Here is a 22,794-nt window from a genome sequence, read left to right on the forward strand (position 1 = left end):
TGGAGTAAATGCCAACTCCATGCTCACAAGAATAGGTAACATTACTAGAACAATGTAGAAAAGTTGCAATAGCCACTACATAATCTTGAGGAACTGACGTCTACTCTTACACACCACTGTTTGAGAGCAAGTTCCCCTCAGATGCTTGAGGAGGTAGAGAAGTGATGCTTAATATCCTGCATGCCCCACCTTGAGCATGTCTGGAGTCCACAGGATGGAATGGTTGATGCTCTCTGGGCTCAGTATCCTCATCAACAAAATAGGGGTAGTTATCCCTATGTGAAAGAGCAGATCTTACCCTGAACTTACTTCCAATAACACACAGCCAAAAATTCTCAGTTGTCTAACCCCCCGCAAAGAAGCCCAAGTCCTTGAAGAATAAGACGGGGTTCAGAATTCCTTGAAGCCCCTTGTGAAGACATGCTCTGCTCTTGTCAGTCTTTAATCATATTCCTTAAAATAGAAGAGGAACTTGGAGAAGCATGGTGGCCATGACTGGTGCCCAAGGAGGTAGCGAAATTTCCTAAGCTTTCCTAGGACTGTGCTGATTAACCAGGGCCCATATTGAGAGAAGAGGGCATAAATACTCTTTGGAGTATAACGGATGACTACTCTTCAGACTCTACCCCAACAGTTACCTCCCCCAAAGTAACTATTGGCTTTTAGTTCAGCAGGTATCCTGGGCCTTTTGCCATGTATTTTAATCCATATATATCTACCTATAGAGAATTTATAATACACTGGAGTCTTATTTTATGGGCATTTGAATTTTGCCAATCAGAAATACTGTCAAAATATTATATTTCAATTAAAAATCCACACAAAAATGTACTCATTATAATATGTGAGGTAAACACCTACTCTTATTATGCTCTCGAGGGGGGTAACCAGTTATCCCTACTGGTCATATCAAGCCAACAAGAAAAAGGATGAATTAATCAAACAGTGCAGAGGACTGGCTATTTGGAAGAACAGAGAGCTGCTAACCTCACACAACTATGACAAGAAACACCATGTAGGGCTATATGAATAATCAGTTTAACATGTCTGCTTCACATATGCCAAAGGAAAGACATACCTGCCACAGTGCTCAGTTCCAAAAGGAATTTACTTTATGACAACGTAACAGCACAATGAGGCAGAAACACTTAACTTTCAACGAGTAGAATAACTTTATTTCTAATACTGAGCCTTTATATAGGAATTTACAGGAATAAAAAACATTGTGATGCTTATTCTCCAATAGCTCCACCCAGACCTTCCCTTCTACATTCTCTAAGCCCACTTGTGCTCACCTGCACGTGGCACCTGAGGGCTCTGGGGATTTGGTGCCAAAATTTTGGTAGTGACAATATCTCCTATGAGGAGGCCCCTCCTCCATAAGAGCAGCTCTTATTGGGCTCTGGTAACACTTGCTTCCATCCTTTGCCCCTTAAGGACTTAGAATGGTAATGGCTTCCTGGTGACACTAGTCTCTAGGTGCTTCAATATCCCTTGTTTTTGGCCCAAACTACTGTACTGTAATAAGTCTGCCACTAAAGTCTTCTTAGTTGAAGCAGAATTCTGTTTTTCACCAGAACCATGGCTGATACTAACAGCCATCCCTATACTAACTTGTCAAAAGAAGTAATTCTTCCCTAAAATTGCTGTATAGAACATTAACACTTAGACAAGAATTCATCTGTATCAGGGAACTGCCTTCAGGTCTAAGTAACAGACATCCCTGAGAATAAATAAGAAGCCACTTATTGCCACAGTAATACAAACTCCTAGTAGAGAGCAGGTCCAAAAAGAGTTGTGCAGCTTAGTGACGTCATCTCTGAGCCAGGCTTTTCCCATCTTGTGTACTGTTATCTTCAGGCTATTGTCCTTCAGGGTCACAACTATAATCTAGTGTAACATACAGACATGAAAATGTCCAGCAGAAGAGAGACAATCTCTTCCCATGTCATGACAATACTTTATCACTGAGATCTTTCCCCAAAGCACTGCAGAATATTTTCCAAATATCTCACTGCTCCCATGTCTATCCCAACAAAATCATTAGAATAGAATATTCATGATTAACTTAGACTAATGTGGATTTACCCCTAAATCATCTGGGGGAAGGACGGACAAAGAGACAAAACAGCCCAGCAACTAAGAAGTAGGGATTGGCTGTTGGGTGGGCAGTATCTCTTGGAACTGCTTTCAATGTGTTCCAAGGAAGCAAAGGAAACACTAAGACAAAGGAGAGAGAGACAGTATATTACAGTCTATTAAATTAAATACATAGTTCCTTTGTTACATACAACTCGGGTTACACACATCATGCCTAAATAGATACAGCAACAAAGCACCAAGAATATGACAGAGGCATTTCATTATACACCACTACTTTTTATTTGTAGAATGCAGTGAGCATTACTGTTCATAACTGATGTTAACCTTTGCGAAATTTATGTAAATATCGTTGTTATTAATAGCATTTGCATTATTGACTGACCCAAGGCAGCTGAGTAACCTCAGAAAAATATTGTTTGGCTCTTTTATGGAAGTGGAAGCTCAGTAAAAATGGCCATACTCATTCACATATGCCAGCAAAGTCAGAAGAAAGGTAAGCAATATGGTTGTAAAATAGCATATACTGGCCATACTACAGAGAGACTCTGGTAGTATTTAGAATAGGATTGATGCAGAGGTAGTTAAAAACCTCACAAAAATATATTTTGGCTTCTTTATTCAAGAGGCCATTCAGCAATAATGGCCATAGCCATTTATTTATATCAGAAAACGGAAAAAGGGGTATGTGGCTTGTACTTTAAATTTTCCAAATGTATTTTCATAAATACACAGTGATGTGCTACTGTAAATATGTGACTACAGGTTCTCTGAGAAAACAAAACCCTGATTTGTAGAGTTTGCCAATTATCATGGTGTAAATACTCCCACTAAAGCCAAGCTACCAACATGATAGCACTGAATGTAGAGCTGGGAAGAGATGTCCAGTAGCACATCATTATACAGTATTCACCATGCAGATTCAACAATACAAATAACCTAAAGAACAAAGATAACAGCAAAATACTGTAAAATAATTAGGAAGTAATGAGTGTTGAGTACTTATTACCTTGCTTTTTTAATATTTAACTGTAAGTTTATATAGTTTAATTTTTAAATAATGACTCTTTTTAACAACTGGCTCACAAAATTCCTGAAAATTTAACAATCAGCAGTACTTGCAAGCCAGTATAAGCTTACTGCAGTACACCACTGTGTGTTGGTATGTGTGTATAAACATATTTACATATCCATATGTACATAATTGTGTCAACCTATAAAGACACTGATGATATCTAGTGTGGGAAATATTAATATAGACCATAATAGTTACTTAACTAAGGGTTCAGAGTTTCTCTTCACAAGCATGTTGGGCTCTAATATACATATCAAGAATACCTCAAATTTCTATGATATTAGCATACTCACATAAGGCCTGCAAACATCAAGGACTCTTCACATAAATGTTTAATGTTGTTGTCATTTAACTTTTTTAAACTTATGATTCTGTGAATATGACTATAAAAGAGTATCATCCATTAGATTTACAATACAATTTCGGCATCACATCCAGAATATGGCACTACACAACATAAATCTGAGATAAAGGTTTTTGCCATATTATTTAAATGAATTTCCCCTCAATATAAATTTTCTGATGGAAGGTTTTAATTTTTCTTGAAAGCTTTCACATATTCAAAACATTATAAGGTTTCATTCTAGTACTAATTATCTGAAGCACAACAAAACTTCACTTTCTAATAATTTGTGGCATTCTTTGGGTTTCATTAATCTCATTTTAAAAACCTGTATAACAAATTTGAAAGAGTGGATAAAGGCTTCAGAATGTTCAGGATGCTGAAAGAGCTTTCACCCTTGTGTGAATTCTCTGATGTTTAGTGAGTACTGACCTCTGACTAAAGGTTTTCCCACATCCATTACACTCATAGGGTTTCTCCCCTGTATGAGTCCTCTGATGTTTAGTGAGAGCTGATTTCTCACAGAAGGTTTTCCCACATTCATTACATTTATAAGGTTTCTCTCCTGTGTGAGTTCTTTGATGTACAATGAGGTTTGATTTCACACAGAAGGATTTCCCACATTCATTACATATAAAGGGTTTCTCTCCTGTGTGTGTTCTCTGATGCACAGTTAGGGCTGACCTGTGGCAGAAGGATTTTCCACATGCATTACATTCATAGGGTTTCTCCCCTGTGTGTGTTCTCTGATGTTCAGTGAGGTTTGACTTCACACAGAACGTTTTTCCACATTGCTTACATTCATAGGGTTTTTCTCCTGTATGTGTTCGCTGATGGTTGGTAAGATGTGGTTTCTGACAAAAGGCCTTCCCACATTCAGTACATTCATAGGGTTTCTCTCCTGTGTGTGTTCTCTGATGTTGAGTGAGGTTTGACTTCTCCCAGAATGTTTTCCCACATTCACCACATTCAAAGGTTTTTTCTCCTGAGTGAGCTCTTCGAAGTTGGGTGAGATGTGACTTCTTGTTGAAAGTATTTCCATTTTCATTGTGCTCATAAGGTTTTTCCCCCATATGTACTATCTGATGTCTAAAGAGGGTTGACTTTTCCCACATTTTGTGACTTACTTTATATTCATGGGGGATCTTTCTTGTGTAATTTCCCTGATGGATAATGAAAGCTGAACTGTCACAGAAAATCTGCCCATATTCATTATAAGGATTTTCCCCTGTAAGAGCTCTCTGATGCCCCAATCTTAAATCCATATAGAAGGACTTCCCACAAATACTGCATTCATATGGCTCCATTTCCAAATGAGTTCTCTGAGATAAATTAAGCTTTAAACTTTGGATGAAAGTTCTTCCACATTCATTATATTTACAGTGTGTCTCTCCTATCTGAGCTTTCTTGTTTGTGAAAGAGTCTGCCTCCCCATGGCAGCCTTGTCCATTTTCATTATATTCAAAAGGTGGGTCAAAAATTGGCTGAGTGAGATCCAGACTACGATTCTTTTTTTGATTATATTTATAAGATTTCCCTCCAGTAGGAGTTTTCTCATGCCGAATATCAAGGAGCAATTTCTCATATACATTAAACTCATCAGGCTTCTTTCCAGAATAGTTCTTTCTATTAATAATTAAGCCTGAAATATTTTTCAAACTCATTTCACATGTGTCACATATCTTATACAGAAAATTTCTTGAAGGAACAGAGTCTGTACCTAGATTTAAAGTTTTCCTTACTCTGTCACCACTATCTGTACTTAACGTTTGGTTGGTGAAAGCAAGTTGCCAAAAATGTTCATCTTCATTTTCCTGGCTGCTCTCTATCAGGTCATCAACTTTCCAGTCTTCTAGAAATGAGAAAAATAACCACGTCTTATAAATCCTAGTACATTTCTAATGGAATTGGACTTTTACACTAATGCCCTATTACGCAGTCGATTCTTTTGTTTTAGGCTCAGTTTTCTGGTGTAAACTAAATCCAAGTATACATTTCCTTTACACTTCTAGTTTGAGTGGAAAATAAATACACACTGCAGTGGAATACTTTATTAATATAACCTTTAAAGCTGGACAGAAAAAGGTGAAGTAAATTCAAAGCACAGGGAACCGGTGAGTGGCTGATTCAGAAATCAGGAAGCTCAAGAGAATGGAGTGAGCCCAACAGAGACACTGAACACTGAATAAAGTGACACTGAAGATTAGCAGACAAGGGCTTTCAGGGGATGAACTATGTTTGGTGGAGACAGAACAGTCTAGTCCTAATCCCCTCAGACACTGATTGCTGGGTGGGATTCCTACTAGAGTACTTGCTTCTACTCTACACATCAACACCAGCCTAAAGTTCTGAAAACACCAACTTCCTCAGGTTCAGAAAAATTGTCCGCTAGCCCAGGATCTAGTTTTTCCTTTAATTCACAAGGAATAATTATTTTTTTTAATGCTGTAAGAGCAGCAGGCTAGAGAAGATGAAATGAACTCAAGACACAGTGAGCAAGGGATGGAGATTTTCTGAGCATTGTTCATGTAGGGAGCAGGAAACTCCGAGAACTGGATGAGTTCAACAAAGGAGGTTTTTTGTTTTTGTTTAGTTTTTTTAAAGGAAAATAGGTTGTCTGAGAAACATATTAGAGGAAGCACTCAGTTTGACAGAGACAGATTATGGTTTCTTGTCCTTATCTTCCCACACCTTGATTACTGTGGTAGGATCCTCACTAATATGCATGTTGCCATTCCTCTTTTTCCCATTTGATATAGCAACATCAAAATAAATTTCTGAAAGCACCTATTTCCTCATGTTTTAAGGGACAGTGCTTTAACCCAGACTCTAACTCTCTATCTAGCTGTGATTCACAACAACACAAATGTCCAACAGGAAATACAAAATAGAGGAGGGGCAGACCATCTCTGCAAAACGACCAGGTTCATTTGGTTTTCTCACAGCTGTTAATGAAGTTGTCCCAACCATCAAGTCATATGTTTCTTTACTTCAGTCTGCTGGTCTACTTTCCCCCATAACAATTTTGTTTCTGAAGCAATACTGATTTTTAAGTCTGCTTTTATATCTAGGTTTATCTTTACAGTGAGGTTTTCTGCTTTCATATCTAGCCTCATCTGTGGCTTTTACTTACTGGTGAGACCCATAATGATCACATTTTTCTATATGGTTCTGAAACCTTCAACAAACTTTATCATAAAAAATTCTTGTCTATACTTTACTGTTGGTACCCAATGCAACAATGTTAATTACGTGTTAAAAAAAAATCTAGAACAGTCCTGAGCCCACTGCTCCAAAGGCTAACTGATAATAGTTTTTATACTGGCAAACACAAATCAAAACAAAAACTAGATTCACAGTAAGAGCTCAAATCACAATTCCACAAATCCATTAAAAACTATCTGTGCAACTCTAGCTGGAGCACTCATAAACTGTTCATTCCTAAAAACACACATTTCACTTAATTAGCTACACTCCAGCCTTGGCTCTCCTTGGGACCTGGACATCCTTCAGGAAATGCTACTTACTTTAATTTAAAACAACAAACCACAAAAATATTAATAAAAGAACAAAAGCCAACAAACTCTACAACATCCCTACCATGTTTAGCTTCCACTTGCTGCCTTAGAAGAAGTTACTGTCTGTTTAATTCACTGTAAAATAAAACAAATCCAGTGCTCAATGCTAAATCCTTTGTCATGACCACAGTCTAGCTCTTGACAGGTGTTACCAAAATCCTGTTTCCTCTGACTTCATTGAGGACACGGTACATTAATCATTCTTAGAAAGTAATGTGCATATGAATTACTTCCAACCTGTACATGAGGACAAAATAAGGAAATGTGCATTTAGGAAGAGTACTATAGAATGCTTTCTGAATAGATGAAAAAGAGTGATCTCTTCTAAACTTGGCTCAACAAAGTAATTATTAAAATATCAGAATCAGGAAAAATATGAAAGGGCCTTCTCTTTGGGAAAACAAAATCTCAACAATGATAGAAACCCCAAGCAGCAGTCATATGGTCAGGTCTGAGTTTTGGGGATACAGATACTAGTGGGTTAGGGTTACAAAATATGGACTATTTAAGTTGCAGCAAAAAATTGATCTCTAACTTAAAATAAGTGAAATAATAACAAGCCATTACTATATACCATGCAATATTTAAACACTTTACATTTACAATTTTAATTAAGTTTCTGAAAAGGCAAAATAAAAGTAAAAGTTATAGAAAAAGGATAAAATATTAATAAGTGAAATTTAAGACATAAGATAGTATGAGTTTTAGTATAAACTCTGAAGAGCAGAAAGAAAGACTGAGATATATAGAACAGGACCACATTGTGACAGTCAATGGAAGGAGACTGTAAATTCATTTATTAATAAGGAGCAATTTTGTTAGGTTAGTGAAAGATAAATTGGATGCTTTAGGTAAAAAAATAAAAACCAATTAGGAATTAGATCAAGTCAGGAACGACAGAACAGAGACACAGTTATGGTTTTGAGTGACATCAGTGAAAAGTGAGAAAATGAAGACATGAAAAAGATAGAAAGGAAAACAATATCAGGAGTATTTGAAAAAACTAGTAATAGGGGATAACGGGTTCCATACCCTGATCCCATGGTTGCCATTTAAGGCAGTAATGGATGGTTCAATGTTCCTTATTTGACCCCTGGGAAACCAGGCTCTCTAATTTTCTTGTACCTCAGACTTCCTCTCAGTCTCCTCTAATGACGAGATTTAATGGATTTACACACCTTGTAAAAGTGGTACCATCCCAAGACTACCTCTCTCATTTACAATCACTCTCTAGAAAAGGAGACAGCAAACTATGATTATAAGGCAGTGGTCCTAGAACTCAGAATGTTTTTTATGTTTTTAGAGGGAAAACAACAGAAGAGGCAGCAGAGAGGAGTGAGGAGGAAGAGGAAGAGGTAAGAGGAGGAGGAAGAGCAGCAGCAGCAACTGAGACCATGTGTGGCCCACGAAGCCTAAAATATTTACTCTCTGGTTTTTTACAAAAAAGTTTGCCAATCTCTAATCTAAAACTCTTCATCTAGCCCCAACCTTTAACACCACCTAAAGCTGATGCCTTTCGAATGGATACTTCTAGGTCTGGTCTCATTATGTACTTCACACGATGTATATATGAAATCGCCTTTTCAATACCAGATTCTAACAGTTACCTCAGCTTCTTGTGTCCAAATGTAAAATTTGTAGTAACTCCCCTATAATCTCTCCTCCAAATTTTCTCTATCTCAGTAAATGGTACGCTAAGTTATCAGGTGCTTGAGACAAATCACTGGAGTCATGCTCAACTCCTCTCTCTCTCACACTCTGTATCCAACCCAATAGCAAATCCTCTTGGCCTCATCTCCAAGATATATGTACAAATCCACCATTTCTCAGCACTTCCAACATAGCCTTAGCCACTAGCCTCTCTCCTCCCGAGTACATAGTAGTGTCCTGTTATTCCTTCCTTGATCGTGCCTAAGCATCATCTACCCACCACATGTTCACCACAAAGAAGTCAGAGAGATCCTTTAAAACTGTAAATCCAATCTTATAGCTTAATCTGATTTATGTTTACTCAAAAAAGCCTGAGGATTTCCCACCTCACTCAAAATAAAATTAATGGGTCTCCCATGGTACATGCTACTTATGACATCATCTACTACCAATCTCCCCCAGGCCTTCTCACCTCCAGCCACACTGACATCCTTGCCATTCCTCAAACACCCTAAGAGCACAACTGTCTGAGAAGTTCAGCACCTGATGTTCCCTCTGTCTGGAATACTCAGAATCCACAGAGCTCACATTTTAATTTTTTAGAGACTTGTCTATTGTGGACCTCATCAAAAAGGTTTTCCCTTGACTTCCATACCAAATAGCACATGCCATCATTCTCCAACCCCCTTTTCACTACTTTAACTCTCTACAGTATTTATCACCACCCAACAACATGTGTGTGTATACAAGCATGTATAACTCCGTACACATACACACACCTATACCTATACACACACGTATGCTTTTCTGTCCCTCACTGTAATAGACACTCTGTGATAATAGGGACATTCTTTTAATTACCTATAAACATAGTTGGGTCATATTGGGCGCTCAGCATATATTTGTTAAATGAATATATGGAAGTATTGCATGAATACATACTACCTAACAAGAGATGTCCAAAGACAATACAGAAAAGGTGAACAATTTTAAAAGAGAAGGTGAACAATTTTAAAAGATAAAGTAACCAAGAAAAATTATCTCAGATGAAGCCAAATGAGTTTGGATTATGGATATAGGTAAATCACTCTAAAATGTCAAATAACAAAGGGAAGCATTTATGAGTGAAAGTGACATATGGAGGAATGTGATTAAGGTAACAAAGGGATGTGGGCCAACTGTCCTTAATCACTTCCAAAGGTCTGGGGCTAAAAAATGTTTTTTTGGAAAAATAGTTCAAAGTTAATAAACCATAAACCAGTGCCCTAAGATCTCATTTCCTCTGGCTTCCATCTGCCTGTGAACTCACTAACTCACCTGAGCGGCACTGTTTTGGGAATCTTTCCTCTAATATCCAAGGTTCTTCTCCTTGCTCGATCTTGAAGATCACTTCTGGCTTAGTAATGCAATTCCCTGTAAAGAAAATAACACACGACTATAGCTGAACAGCCTGGCTTCGGGGACTCTGAAAAAATGATAGGGAAGAAATGTATAGCTTCAGGAGCTACCTAAAAGAGGTGCCTAAATGAACCAAACCATTCTTTATAGTGGCCAAAAGGGATCAGTCATCTGATCCCTTGAATCTCCATCAGAAAATTCCACAGGGAGTTCTTATGTTTCATCAACTAAGAAATGCATGCTCCTCGTTCACATGGAGAAAAAATTCTTACCTACTGAGACAAGATGGCTGTAATTTTCCAGGATCACGTCTCTGTATAGTATCTTCTGAGCAGGATCCAGCAGGTACCACTCTTCCTGGGTGAAGTCCACACACACATCTTTGAATGACACTTGTTCCTGTAACAGTATATTCCTTTTCTATAATGAAATTGTCAGAGCTCTATGAGTGGTAAATATTTAAAAGAACCAATCTCTTTAGAGTTTACTAAAAATTGGTATATAGGATTGCCTTCTTTTATGCTATTCTATGTAGGAAAAAAGTAATATCTTGTACAAATTGAGTTTCCACTAAGGGGGTGGAACTAGTTGCTACAACTGTTATTCCTGATAAGGAGACATACACATTAACATTTATTAAATTAGACACTGTAGGAGCTAGCATTATGCACAAAGTAGACTGGGGTTACCAAGAAAATGTTCTTTCATATTATCTTTTATATTATAAAGTTAACTGTCACTAAGGAAGTAAAACTTTCCGTTGTTAAAATGAACAGAGGGATTAAAATTAATATGGTACAGGCCCTAACCAAGCTCAACCCGTGACTGATTAAAGTGACCAGTCCTGTACTCTACGTGCCCAACAGAGAAACGGATGAATCTTCTCTGCTAAAAGAGATCATTTTCTGGAGCCTCTACCAATATTTGTGTTGTTAAATACAATGTTTGGCATCCAATAAAAAATTTCATGTTATATGAAGAGACAAAAACCAAGGAAAAAAAGAAAATAAAAGCATACCCATAGGACACTCAGATATTGGAACAAACAAGAACTTCAAAATGAATTATGATTAATAGGTTCAATAAAATAGAGGAAAATATGAACAAAATAAATGAAAGGATGGGAGAAGTTCAACAGATATGTGGTATGTGTGTTGTGGAGAAAGAATTAACAGAGCAGGCCTGAGACTGCTATCCTCTGAACGATCTGCTACAAGGGTGTTCCTCGGCTGGCATCTGGGAACTTGGATTTCAGGAGGGTTCTTACCAGTCCTTAATAAGAATGGTTCACTGAGCCTAAACTGTTTGTGTAAACAATATGGTTTTTGCTGCACACATACATTCCTTCTGGAGTCTGGAATTCTGTTATATGCTAAGCAGAAAGTACCTATGTTACTAGCCCCTGATAAACATGCTGAACACTGAGTGTCTGTTAAGCTTCCCTGGCAGACATTTCACATCAATTGCCACATCTCACTGCTAGAGGACTTAGGTGTGTCCTGGGAGAAGACTCTTAGAAGCTTGTGCCTGGTGTCCTCTGGACTATGCCCATGTGCCTTTTCCCTTTGCTGATTGTGCTTTGTACCCTTTCACTTCAATAAATGATAGCAGTAAGTACAACTACATACTGAGTCATCTTAGCAAATCACTGAACCTGGTGATGGTCTTGGGGACCTCTGATACATGTGTATACAAACACACACAGGTACATACATACGTGCATAAAATGGGCATTCCAAAGTTGAAAATTACAATATCTGAAATTAAGAACCATTAGATGGGTTCAAATCATATTAGAGAAAGAAGACACAATCTGAAACATATTCGTCTAACAAAAGAGTATCAAAATACATACAGCAAAAACTGATAGAAATGAAAGGAGAAATAGACAAATCTAAAACCATAGTTGGGGTCTTCTATCTTGAGCGATTGAGCAGGCAGAAAATCAGTAAGTATACAGATGACCTGCACAGCACTATCAATCAACATGATCTAACTGGCATCTGTAGAATATTCCACCCAAAAAAATAAAACACACATTCTATCATTCTATTCTAGCTCATATGGTCCATTCACCTAGATAGACCATAGTCCTGGCCACAAAACACACCTTATCAAATTTAAAACAACAGCTATCATACAAAATACGTTCTCAGACCACAATGGAATTAAATAGAAATCAATAAGCAAGAGATAACTGAAAAATCCCAAAGAGTTGAAAATTAAACAACATACTTATAAATAACCTGTAAGTCATACTTATAAATAACCTATAAGTCTAACCTATAAGTTTTAAATAACCTATAAGTCAACTTATAATAACCTATAAGTCAAAGAAGTCTCAAAAGAAATTTTAAAATATTTTAAATGAAATGGAATAAAAATGAAAATACCATGTATCAAAATTTGTGCGATGCAGTGAAAGCAGTGCACAGAGGACATTTATAGCATCAAATGTATACATTAGAAAAGATTAAAAATCAAAACCCTAAGCTTCTATCTTAGTAAACTAGAGAAAAAAGGCAAATTAAGCCTAAACCAAGCAAAGTAAAGGAAATAATAAAAATTAGAATAAATCAATTAAATTGAAAATGTGAAAAAAATACAAAAAGCCAATGAAACTCAAAGTTGCTTCTTTGAAAAGATCAATAAAATTAATAAACCTCCAATCTAACCAAGAAAAAAAGAAAAAAGAGGCAAATTGGAAATCTCAGAAATGAAAGATAGGTTGACACTACTAAGCCTAATGACATTAAAAAAATAATAAGAGAATACTACAAATAATTCTATTCCTGAAAAATTGGTAACATAGATGAAATTGACAAATTCCTTAAAAGACACAGCTACCAAATTCACACAAGGAGATACAGATAACCTGCATAGACTCATTTCTGTTAAAAAAAAAAAAACTGAATCAATAATTAAAACACTTCCAAAATAGAAAGAACCAAACCCAGATGGCGTCACTGGTGAATTCTACTGTACATTTAAGGAAAAATTAATAACAATTCTCCATAATCTCCTCTGGTAAATAACACCTCCAAACTCATTACATGAGGCCAACATTACCCTAATACCAAAACTAGATAAAGACATTATGAAAAAAATAAAGACTAATGTCTCTCAATAACATAGATGCCAAAATTCTCAAATATTGGCAAATCAAATCTGACAATGTAAAAAAAGAAATACAAACCATAACCAAGTGGAATTTATTGCAGGTATGGAAGGCTGGGTCAGCATTAAAAAAAAAATCAATCAATATAATCCAACATATCAATAAGCCAAAGAAGAAAAATTACATGATCATATCAATTAATGAAGAAAAAGCATTTGACAGAATCCTACAGTCATTCATGATAAAAACTCTCAGCAAACTAGGAATAGAGGGGAACTTTCCCGACTTAATGAAGAAGCTAACATCATACTTAATGTTACGAGACTGGACACTTTTCCCCTAAGTGCAGGAACAGGGCAAGGATGTCCTGTCTTAGTACTCCTATTCAAGTCCTAGCTAGTACAGAAAGACCTACAACAAGACAAAACAAACAAAAAGGGCTTCCCTGGTGGCGCAGTGGTTGAGAGTCTGCCTGCTGATGCAGGGGACACAGGTTTGTGCCCTGGTCCGGGAAGATCCCACATGCCACGGAGCGGCTGGGCCCGTGAGCCATGGCTGCTAAGCCTGCGTGTCCGGAGCCTGTGTTCCGCAATGGGAGAGGCCACAACAGTGAGAGGCCTGCATATCGCGAAAAAAAAAACTGAAATAAAATAAAAAACTGAAATGTGATTAGAAAGAAAAAATAAAACTGTCTTTATTTGAAGTCAACATTGTCTATGTAGAAAGTCCCAAAGAATCTACAAAAAGAAAAAGAAAAAAAATCCTGGAAGTAATAAGCAAATATAGCAACATCATAGGATATAAGGTCAATATTAAAAAGTCAACTGTTTTCCCATATCAGAATAAACAATTGGAATTTCAAACTTTTGAATGAAAAAAATACCATTTACAATATGACCACCAAAAACAAAGTATTCAAATATAAATCTAACACAATATATTTCAGGGATATGCAGAAAAACAAAAACTGATGGAAGAAATCGAAGATCTAAATAAATGGAGAGATATTCCACATTCATCAATCAGAAGACAGTATTGTTAACATGTCAATTCCTTCCAACTTAATCTATAAATTCAGTGAAATTCAAATAAAAATCCCAGCTATTTTGTAGACACTGAAAAAATGATTCTAAAATTTAAACAGGAAGGTAAAGGACCTAGAATAGCCAACGTAATATGGAAGAAGGAAAAAGAGGATATACATTACCTGATTCAAGACATATAAAACTACAAGTAACCAAGACAGTGTGTTATTGTTGAAAGAGACACAGATCTGTGAAACAGAACAGAGGTCCCAGGAACAGATCCACTGATATATAGTGAACTGATTTTTTTTTTTTTTGTAATTGAGGTATAGCTGATGTACACTACTATATAAGTTTTAGGTGTACAACATAGTGATTCACAATTTGTAAAGATTATATTCCATTTATAGTTATTATATAATATTGGCTATATTTCCTATGTTGTACAGTATATCTCTGTAGCTTATTTATTTTATACATACTAGTTTCTACTTAATTCCCTACCCCATCCTGCCCCTCCCCCTTCCCTCTCTCCACTGGTAACCACTAGTTTGTTCTCTATATCTGTGAGTCTGTTTCTTTTTTGTTATATTCACTAGTTTGTTTTATATAGTCAACTGATTTTTGACAAAGGCACAATGGCATTTAAATGGAGAAAAGATAACCTTTCAACAAATGATTCTTCAACAACTGTACATCTATGCAAAAAAATGAACCTAGACACAGACCTTACACCTTATACAAATATTAACTAAAAATGAATCACAGACCTAGAAGTAAAATGCAAAACTATTAAATTTCTAGAAGACAATATAGAACATAGGAAATCTATGTGATCTTGGATTTGGTGATGAGTTTTTAAATACAACAGAAAAAAGCACATTCCATTAAAAAAATACATGGGTTGGGTTTCATTTAAAATAAAATATTTTGCCCTGCAAAAGCCATTTGTAAGAAAATGAAAGGTCAAGCCACAGACTGGAAGAAAATATTTGCAACATATATATCTAATAAAGAAGTTACATTCAAAATACGCAAAAGAACTCTGAAAACTCAATAGTAAGAAAACAAATCACCTAATAGAAAAATGGACCAAAGATATGAATAAACATGTCAAGCAAAGACATATGGATAGCAGATAAATTTATGAACAAATGCTCAATATCATCTGTCATTAGGGAAATATAAATTAAAACAAAAATGAGATACCATGACACACCTACTGGAACAGTTAAATCCAAAACAATGACAACATCAATTTCAGTTCCAGATGCAGAAGAGGAATTCTGATTCACAGTTGGTAGGAATGTAAAATGATACAGCACTTTTGTAAAATTGGCTGGCAGTTTCTTACAAAGCTAAACAGTCTTAACATATGATCAAGCAGTTTCACACCCTAGCTATTTAAAAATGTATGTCTATGTAAAAACCTACATGTTTCTAGCAGCTTAATTCATAATGACCAAAAACTGGAAGGAACCAAGAGTCCATGGGTTAATGACTCAGAAATCACTTATACATGTATGCTGGAACTGAACAATTAAGTAAATGAAGTGCGGATGGTGGTAGACAGATTGCTAAAATGGGAGTTACAGACAAGCAAGGAGAGAACGCTAGAATGTTCCATGTGATAATGATTACAGCAGGGGACATCAGTGTGAAATAATACTTAGCTTAATGCAAACACAGACGGTTACATACTGAAATATTTATAGATATGTGTAAACATGTGAGTTAGTATACATATATATTTTCTTGTTCAGTCAGCTGAGAGGGTCTCTAAGGCATTAGAAACCAGTAGCAATCCAGCCCCCCAATCTTGGTTTCTAATACCATGCTCCAATAAAAGGAACCAGAGCTCTTCAGGGAAAAATGGCTAATTCTAGGGCAGGAAATACAAGATGAGCCTGGAATATCTTCTACTACCAGAAAGTATAGAAGAAGTACTCAAACAAAAACACAATAATGGGGTACATCAGAAAGACACAGGAACCAGTTGAAAGTGCTCTATTTAATAACCAAGCTGAAACAATTTGAGCAACAAAATGACCAAGGTAGTACTGGACTATAAACAAGGTAAAAAATAACTAGCCGTGAGTTTATATTGATATTAAACACTGACTGAGTTAATAAATACACAAGTCTCCTGTGCAGAACTCCTAATAATTTATGTGGATACTCCACCATGAAGGAGGTGTAGCATAACTCCCCACTTTCTTCCAAAGGGTACAGTATGAAAACAGACGAAAAAAGAATAACTTTGCAGTGGAGAAAGTTGACCACATGACCTCAGCCACGTGATCAAAAGTGATTCATCATCTGTTGAAAAGTGAAAAGTCATGTGAAGAGCATTCACCCTGATAAGATGTTACCAAATGGCACTCTGCCTCTGTGGTCTTTCTACACGAAAACAATTACCCCAATATAATCACGAGAAAAACAGCAGACAATTCCCAAGTGAGGGACATTCTACAAAACACCTGTCTTGTACTCCTCAAAAACTGACAAGGTCATCAAAAACAAGGAAAGTCTGAGAAACTGTCACAGCCAAGGGGAGCCTAAGGAAACTTGATGACTAAGTGAAATGTGGTATCCTGAAGCAGAATACCTGCATGGGGAAAAAAAAAACATGAACAATCATCAAAAGACAAATGATATACCAGAAAATAACTCATATAAAAGACAAGCATAAGTATCCCTAATATACAAAGAGCTAACGAGACATTGAAAAAAAGAAAAAAGCCAGAAACCTAAGAGCAAAATGGGCAAAAGATATGAACAGACAGTTCACAGAAATATAAAAATAAGACACCTTTTAGATGCGTGAAAAAAATCTTCAACCTCTCTCATAGTTAAGATAATTACAGATGTAAAGTACATAAAATATTAATTTTTACCTATCAGTTGCCAAAGTCCAAAAGTGAACCACGTATTTCTATGGGAGAAGCTATGGAGAAAAAGCACTATCATGCAGTACCAATGGAAATACAAAATGATACTATCTATAATCCCACCAAAAGGATCAAGTTTATCAATTGTATTCAATCCTTTGACCTGGCAATCTCACTTCTGGGAATTTATCTGGTAGAATAAACCTACATGTACAAGGCTATTCATTAAAACATGGTTTGTAGTAGCAAAAGGTTGGAAATAGTTAATAACTAGTTTAATAAACTATGGAACATTCGCAATTGAATTACCATGTGATTGTTAACAAAGAAAGATGTTCTGTTACAGAAAGATCCCTGGGAATAGGCTGAAAAAAGAAGTGAAAAAAGGAAAAAAAAAAAAAAAAGAAGAAGAAAAAGAATGGGAAATAGTGTATACACTCATTACTCAGTGTGGTTCCCTGAGCAGCAGAATCAACTCCATCTGGGAGCTGATTAGAAATGCAGACTCCAGGGCCCCACCCAGATATACTAAATCAAAATCTGCATTTTAACACGTTGCCAGGGAGGTACAGGTGCATCTAAATTTAAGAAGCTCTAATAATAGATTCCCTTTTAAATAAAGGCCGGGAGCACATATTTTCTTTCAACTGAATAAAGAAACACTGGGAGGACAAATAAGAAATAGAAATAATGTATACTATAGTAGGGTGACAGTACACTGCAACTCATCTGGGACTGTCCCAATATATGCCAGCTGTCTCAGCATAATTGTTAATAAAACTTCTTTCACTCTCAGTGAAAGTGTCACAGTTTAGATGAGAAATAAATGTCACCCTACCTGGAGGAAGCATCAGCTACAAAGAGGATGGGGTGTGAATTTTTACTTACTTTTTTTTTTTTTCCATGTTTTAGCCGCACCAAGCAGCATGCGGGATCTCAGATCCCCAACCAGGGATCGAACCCACATCCCCCCACAGTAGAAGCACGGAGTCTTAACCACTGGACCAGCAGGGAAGTCCCTTTACTTACTTCTTTTGTATCACTTACTTTTTTTTAAAACCATGTTAATATACTAACAGTTTTAATTATTTCATTTTTTTAAAAAAAGACAAAAGCAGTCAGGAAAAATAGGTATACTGGGAAGGGCAGTTGGCTAAGGATAGATAAGCAGGGGATAAGCAATAAATCCAGAGATAAGCAATGTTGGGGCAAAAGGCAAAGCCAACTTCATGAGGGACAGAAGTTAGGAAAAGGAGAGCTAGGAGGGTAGTATCATAGACAACAACAGAGGAGACTTCCAAAACAAAGAGACTATGGATAATAGTACCAAATGCTGCAAAAGGGTCAAGTAAGACAAAGACAAAAACATGGATTTGATTACAATCTGGTGATCTTTTCCAGAACTGATTCAGGTGAGTGGTGGTGAAGAAGCAAGACTGCACGTATTAGGTGGAAATGGAAATGGAAATGCAGAAACAAAAGCCAGGACTACCTGCTACTTAAGCTAGAAATACAAATGAGCTAACATGAGGTTTTATAAACCTTTAGAAACTTTAGAAAACGCATTTTAAGACAAAATGGCAATAAACAACAAAAAAAAACTCACCTGGGATTTGTTCATTTTTCACTCTCAGTGGAGGAGGGAGAGCTGAAGGAGAAGGAAGAAGGAAGTAAGAACTTGACCTGCCTTGTAGTTCCTGGATTCACCTGCCTACACAGCTCCACACACAAGATACTTACTTGTCCATGTGTGGCTCCGATTTATGTTGAGCTTAGACATGATACTTTTCACTGAGTGAATGTAAACATTTGTTTCTTATTGATTTATTACCAATTTAGGTTCTGTGACACAGAAAAATTAAAAACATGAGATGAGTTTAACATTGAACAGTAATCTAAAGGAAGGAACACTATGGATCTGCCAAAACTGATGTTGTAGGGGGAGAAAAACACCTCAAACCATATTGTTCATCTGGTTATCTGCTAACACCATTAATCCTATGAGGTCAGATAATCCAAGAAACCTCTGAAAAAAGGGATGGGAGTGTTTAAGGCAAATTCTTTTTTTTTTTTAATGTTCTCACCTGCTTACAATTTTCAGAAGGATCTTTTAATAAAAAAACTAACTTTGACCTAACAGTCACAAAATGGGCAGTGGCCCACGAATCTGCAGACCTGACTTTCAACCTCGATTCTACCACTAACAAATTGCATGACGTCAGGCACTCACCTTCTCAGGCTCAATTCTTTTTTTTTTTTTTTTTTTTTCATTTTTCAAGTAAGCAACAGCTAACCCAAAAAGGACCTGCCTGCACTACCATCCTGCGCGTCTATCCAGCCGGGGAGCAGGAACCTCAGCATTTCTCTAGATGCCATGAAAAATGGGACACTGAGGGCGGTTCACCTCAGGAAAGAGTGACTGGAGAATGAGGGGAGGAGGAGGTGTTAGGGACAGACAATGACAGAATTTCCTTAGCTATGGCTGGTGAGCCTTTCAACCCCGACCATGCCTTCACAAACTCTCCAAACAGGTGACATTTCCTGTGCAGCCTGCATGCCCACCCATCTCAGCTCCAGCTCACCTCTCTCTTCTTAAATTTGTCTCAGACCTTCCACCGTCACACAGCCTTCGATGGCTTCAGGATACCGTGTCATGATTATACACAACAAATAACAAATGAATACATAATAAATAATAACTTGGGATCTGGGTGATGTTAGAGCCAGGAAAAGGCCTTGGTGGCTAGCTGGTTTAGCCTCCTCCAATCCCATTTCACAAACGAATTAACTGAGGAATGGAGGCCCTAGAGACTTATCCAAGCTCCAGCCGCCTGTATTACATACAAAACAATTAAATACAACAGCAGCCAACAAAACGTGAGCGCTCAAAACAACACAGTGGGGCAAGCACTCCAGATATCTGCATTTTACAGCTAAGCAAGACAAATCTCCCAGCGGCTATTTGGTCCAGGAAATTCATGTATTTCCGAGCCCCTTCCTGGGGCAGTCGTTCTCTCCCACATCCTCCCTGCGCCCCGTAATCCCAGCACGTCACTACGTAAAGCACACACACGCGCGCGCGCACACACACATACACACACACACACACACACACAGAGACACACACACACACAGAGACACACAGACACACACACACACACACACACACACACACACACACACACACACGTCGCGCACGCGCACTCGCTCTTCCCCGCATTCCTCGCCCCTCCCCGCAGGCCCAGATCACACGTCACGCACGCGCTCTCCCCTTGACAACCCCGCTCCCTCCCCGCGGGCCTAGCGCACACGTCACGCACGCGCACTCCCCACGGGCGGCCACACGACGGCGCCGCCCGCTCAGCTCAAGGGCTGAAGAGCTGAGGACCGAGCGAGCCCGAGAGTCCGCGTTTCCGCGCGGGACTCCGGCCTCTCCAGGCAGAGGCGCCGCCGCCTGCAGTCCCTTCAGTTCTGCAGGCGCCGCAGACTCCTGGGGTCCTGCCGATGTTCGCGGGGCTCCAACCTACCACCCGGCACCGCTGCCTCCGCCGGCTCCCCGAGCCGCGCGGGGTCCCCTTGGCCCTCGCCCCCACCCTCTGGGGCTCACCCGCAGCTCCCTCGCCGCGTGGACCTGGAGGCCAGGGATTGTTTCCCACGAGGGGCTGGAGGCCGGGGAAGGACGAGCCGGGAGGAGAAGGCGGGGATGCACATGCGCAGAGGGAGGGAGCAGCGTGGCGCGGTGGCGGCGAGTTGGAAGTTGGCTTCTGGCAGCTTGGGTTGATAAGTGGCTCTACCTTTAGAAGGAATGCCTCACTCCTAAATTGTACAAAAGTTAGCTAATAGTAGTACAGTACCTAGCTAACGGTTTTTATGAAGATTAAGGGCGTTTACATTGTAAAAGCACTTAGGATGACGTCTGGCACATAAATTGTTCAGTACGTTTCTTAAGATTACCTTGCCCAGTATACGCCATGCGCACTCCTTTAGAAATCAGCTGGGAGAGTTTCTGCCTTGTTGACTGGATTGAGATATTACTATCTGATATATTCACTCCTGCTACCTGGACCCTGGATTCTGTCCGTGTCCCAGAGATGTATGTCAAAGCAGTGTGCGTTTTCGACTAGACACAAACCAAGAGAAGCAAAGTGGTACATGAATTTAATTTATGAACGTGGACAGATGTTATTTTAGTTTTGATAAATTTATCTTCTATAGTTTAGACAGTAAATCTATGTAAACTAAAATAATATCTGTGAGCAGCCTAGTTATTCCGCGGAATGAGGAAAAAAGCAACCTAGCAATTCAGTATTAATAATAAAAACTGTTCCTATGTAAGAAACTGTTCACACACCAAACTTACGAAGAAAGCACTTTATCATCTCTCAGAAATGCTTTACCTGGAACCAAATATACATTCTTTTATGTGGGCATCCTCATGACATTTTTAGCACAGTATGAGCATATGGGTGTATTATTTTATGATGAACTTTTCATAAAAGAATATGTAGTTAACTCTTTTTGATCAATGTCATTTAACTTTTTTTTACTACAGATTTACAGAAGAGTTGCAAAGATAGTTCCCATATACTCTTCACCCAGTTTCACCTAATTGTTAACATTTATTTATTTATTTTTATTCGGCTGCATCAGGTCTTAGTTGCGGCACACATGGGACCTTCGTTGCAGCGTGAGGATTTCTCTAGTTGCCGCGTGAGGATTTCTCTAGTTGCCGCGCGTGCGGGTTCAGTTGCCCTGTGGCATGTGGGATCTGTTCCCCCACCAAGGATCAAACCTAAGTCTCCTACATTGGAAGGCGTATTCTTAACCACTGGACCACCAGGGAAGTCCCTTTAATTGTTAACATTTTACATAACCATGGTACATTTACCAAAACTAAGAAAGTGATACGGGTACAATTGTATCAACTAAACTACAGAGTTTATTCCGAGTTCATCAGTTTTTCCATTAATGCGCTTTTACTGATCCAGGATTCAATCCAGGATACCACAGTACGTTTAATCATCAAGTCTGTTTGGTCTCGTCCCATCTGCAATAGTTTCGTGGTCTTTCCTTGTCTTTCATTACCTTCAGATGTTTGAAGAATAGTGGTCAGATATTATGAAGAATGTCCCTGACTTTGAGTTTGTCTGATGTTTTCTCCTGATTGGACTGAGGTTATAAATTTTTAGAAAGAATACCACAGAGAGGATGTGTCCTACCTATATATGAGGGGACACATGATATCAACACAACTTATATTAACCTTGGTTACTTGGTGAAGGTGGTGTCTGACAGGTTTCTCCACTATATCTTTAGGATTTTCCCCTTTCCAATCTATGCTTAGGTGTGGGTTACTAAGTCCAGTGCACTCAGTGGGAGCGGAATAAGCTCCATCTCAAATTTAGGGTCATATTTTTAAATCACCACATTTAGTAGTAAATTTGGGGTGAGAACCTTTAAGGCTATGCAAATATACTATTCCTACTTAGAGTTTTGGCCACTAATTTTAGCTTTCACTGGTGGCTCTTGCCTGCAACAGTTATTACTGTGGTGTTCCAATTGGTGATTTTATATTTCACCTCTTTCTTCTATATTTATTAACTGGGAATCCCCTGT

At 38.0% G+C, this 22,794-nt stretch overlaps 1 protein-coding gene across 8 annotated transcripts; it reads right to left on the reverse strand.

The window, feature by feature from the left end:
- Positions 1-2,231: 2,231 nt before the first annotated feature.
- On the reverse strand, positions 2,232-20,888 carry ZNF248 (zinc finger protein 248). Of its 8 annotated transcripts, none has more exons than XM_030843873.2 (6): positions 20,786-20,865; positions 18,919-19,020; positions 18,785-18,826; positions 10,417-10,564; positions 10,064-10,159; positions 2,232-5,370 (listed from the first exon to the last, which is right to left on the reverse strand). In XM_030843873.2, exons 3-6 carry the CDS (start codon positions 18,797-18,799, stop codon positions 3,890-3,892), a joined length of 1,740 nt encoding a protein of 579 aa, XP_030699733.2. In that variant the 5' UTR covers positions 18,800-18,826; positions 18,919-19,020; positions 20,786-20,865; the 3' UTR covers positions 2,232-3,889. The 8 variants fall into 8 exon arrangements, with proteins under 8 accessions (XP_030699733.2, XP_060142470.1, XP_060142469.1 ...); XM_060286487.1 differs by lacking the exon at positions 20,786-20,865 and adding an exon at positions 19,761-20,289 and having other exon boundaries at positions 10,417-10,543; XM_060286486.1 differs by lacking the exon at positions 20,786-20,865 and adding an exon at positions 19,761-20,289 and having other exon boundaries at positions 2,232-5,367.
- Between the last annotated feature and the right edge of the window lie 1,906 nt (positions 20,889-22,794).

The sequence above is a fragment of the Globicephala melas genome, chromosome 16 (assembly GCF_963455315.2).
Source record: "Globicephala melas chromosome 16, mGloMel1.2, whole genome shotgun sequence".
In the NCBI taxonomy this organism is placed as follows: domain Eukaryota; kingdom Metazoa; phylum Chordata; class Mammalia; order Artiodactyla; family Delphinidae; genus Globicephala; species Globicephala melas.

What these genes read in the sequence shown, in the direction of transcription:
- ZNF248 (XM_030843873.2), bottom strand. An exon ending in CAGCCATCTTGTCTCAGTAG is followed by an intron (nt 10,160 to 10,416) that starts GTAAGAATTTTT and finishes TTTTCTTTACAG; the next exon opens with GGAATTGCATTACTAAGCCA. An exon ending in CCCAAAACAGTGCCGCTCAG is followed by an intron (nt 5,371 to 10,063) that starts GTGAGTTAGTGA and finishes TCTCATTTCTAG; the next exon opens with AAGACTGGAAAGTTGATGAC.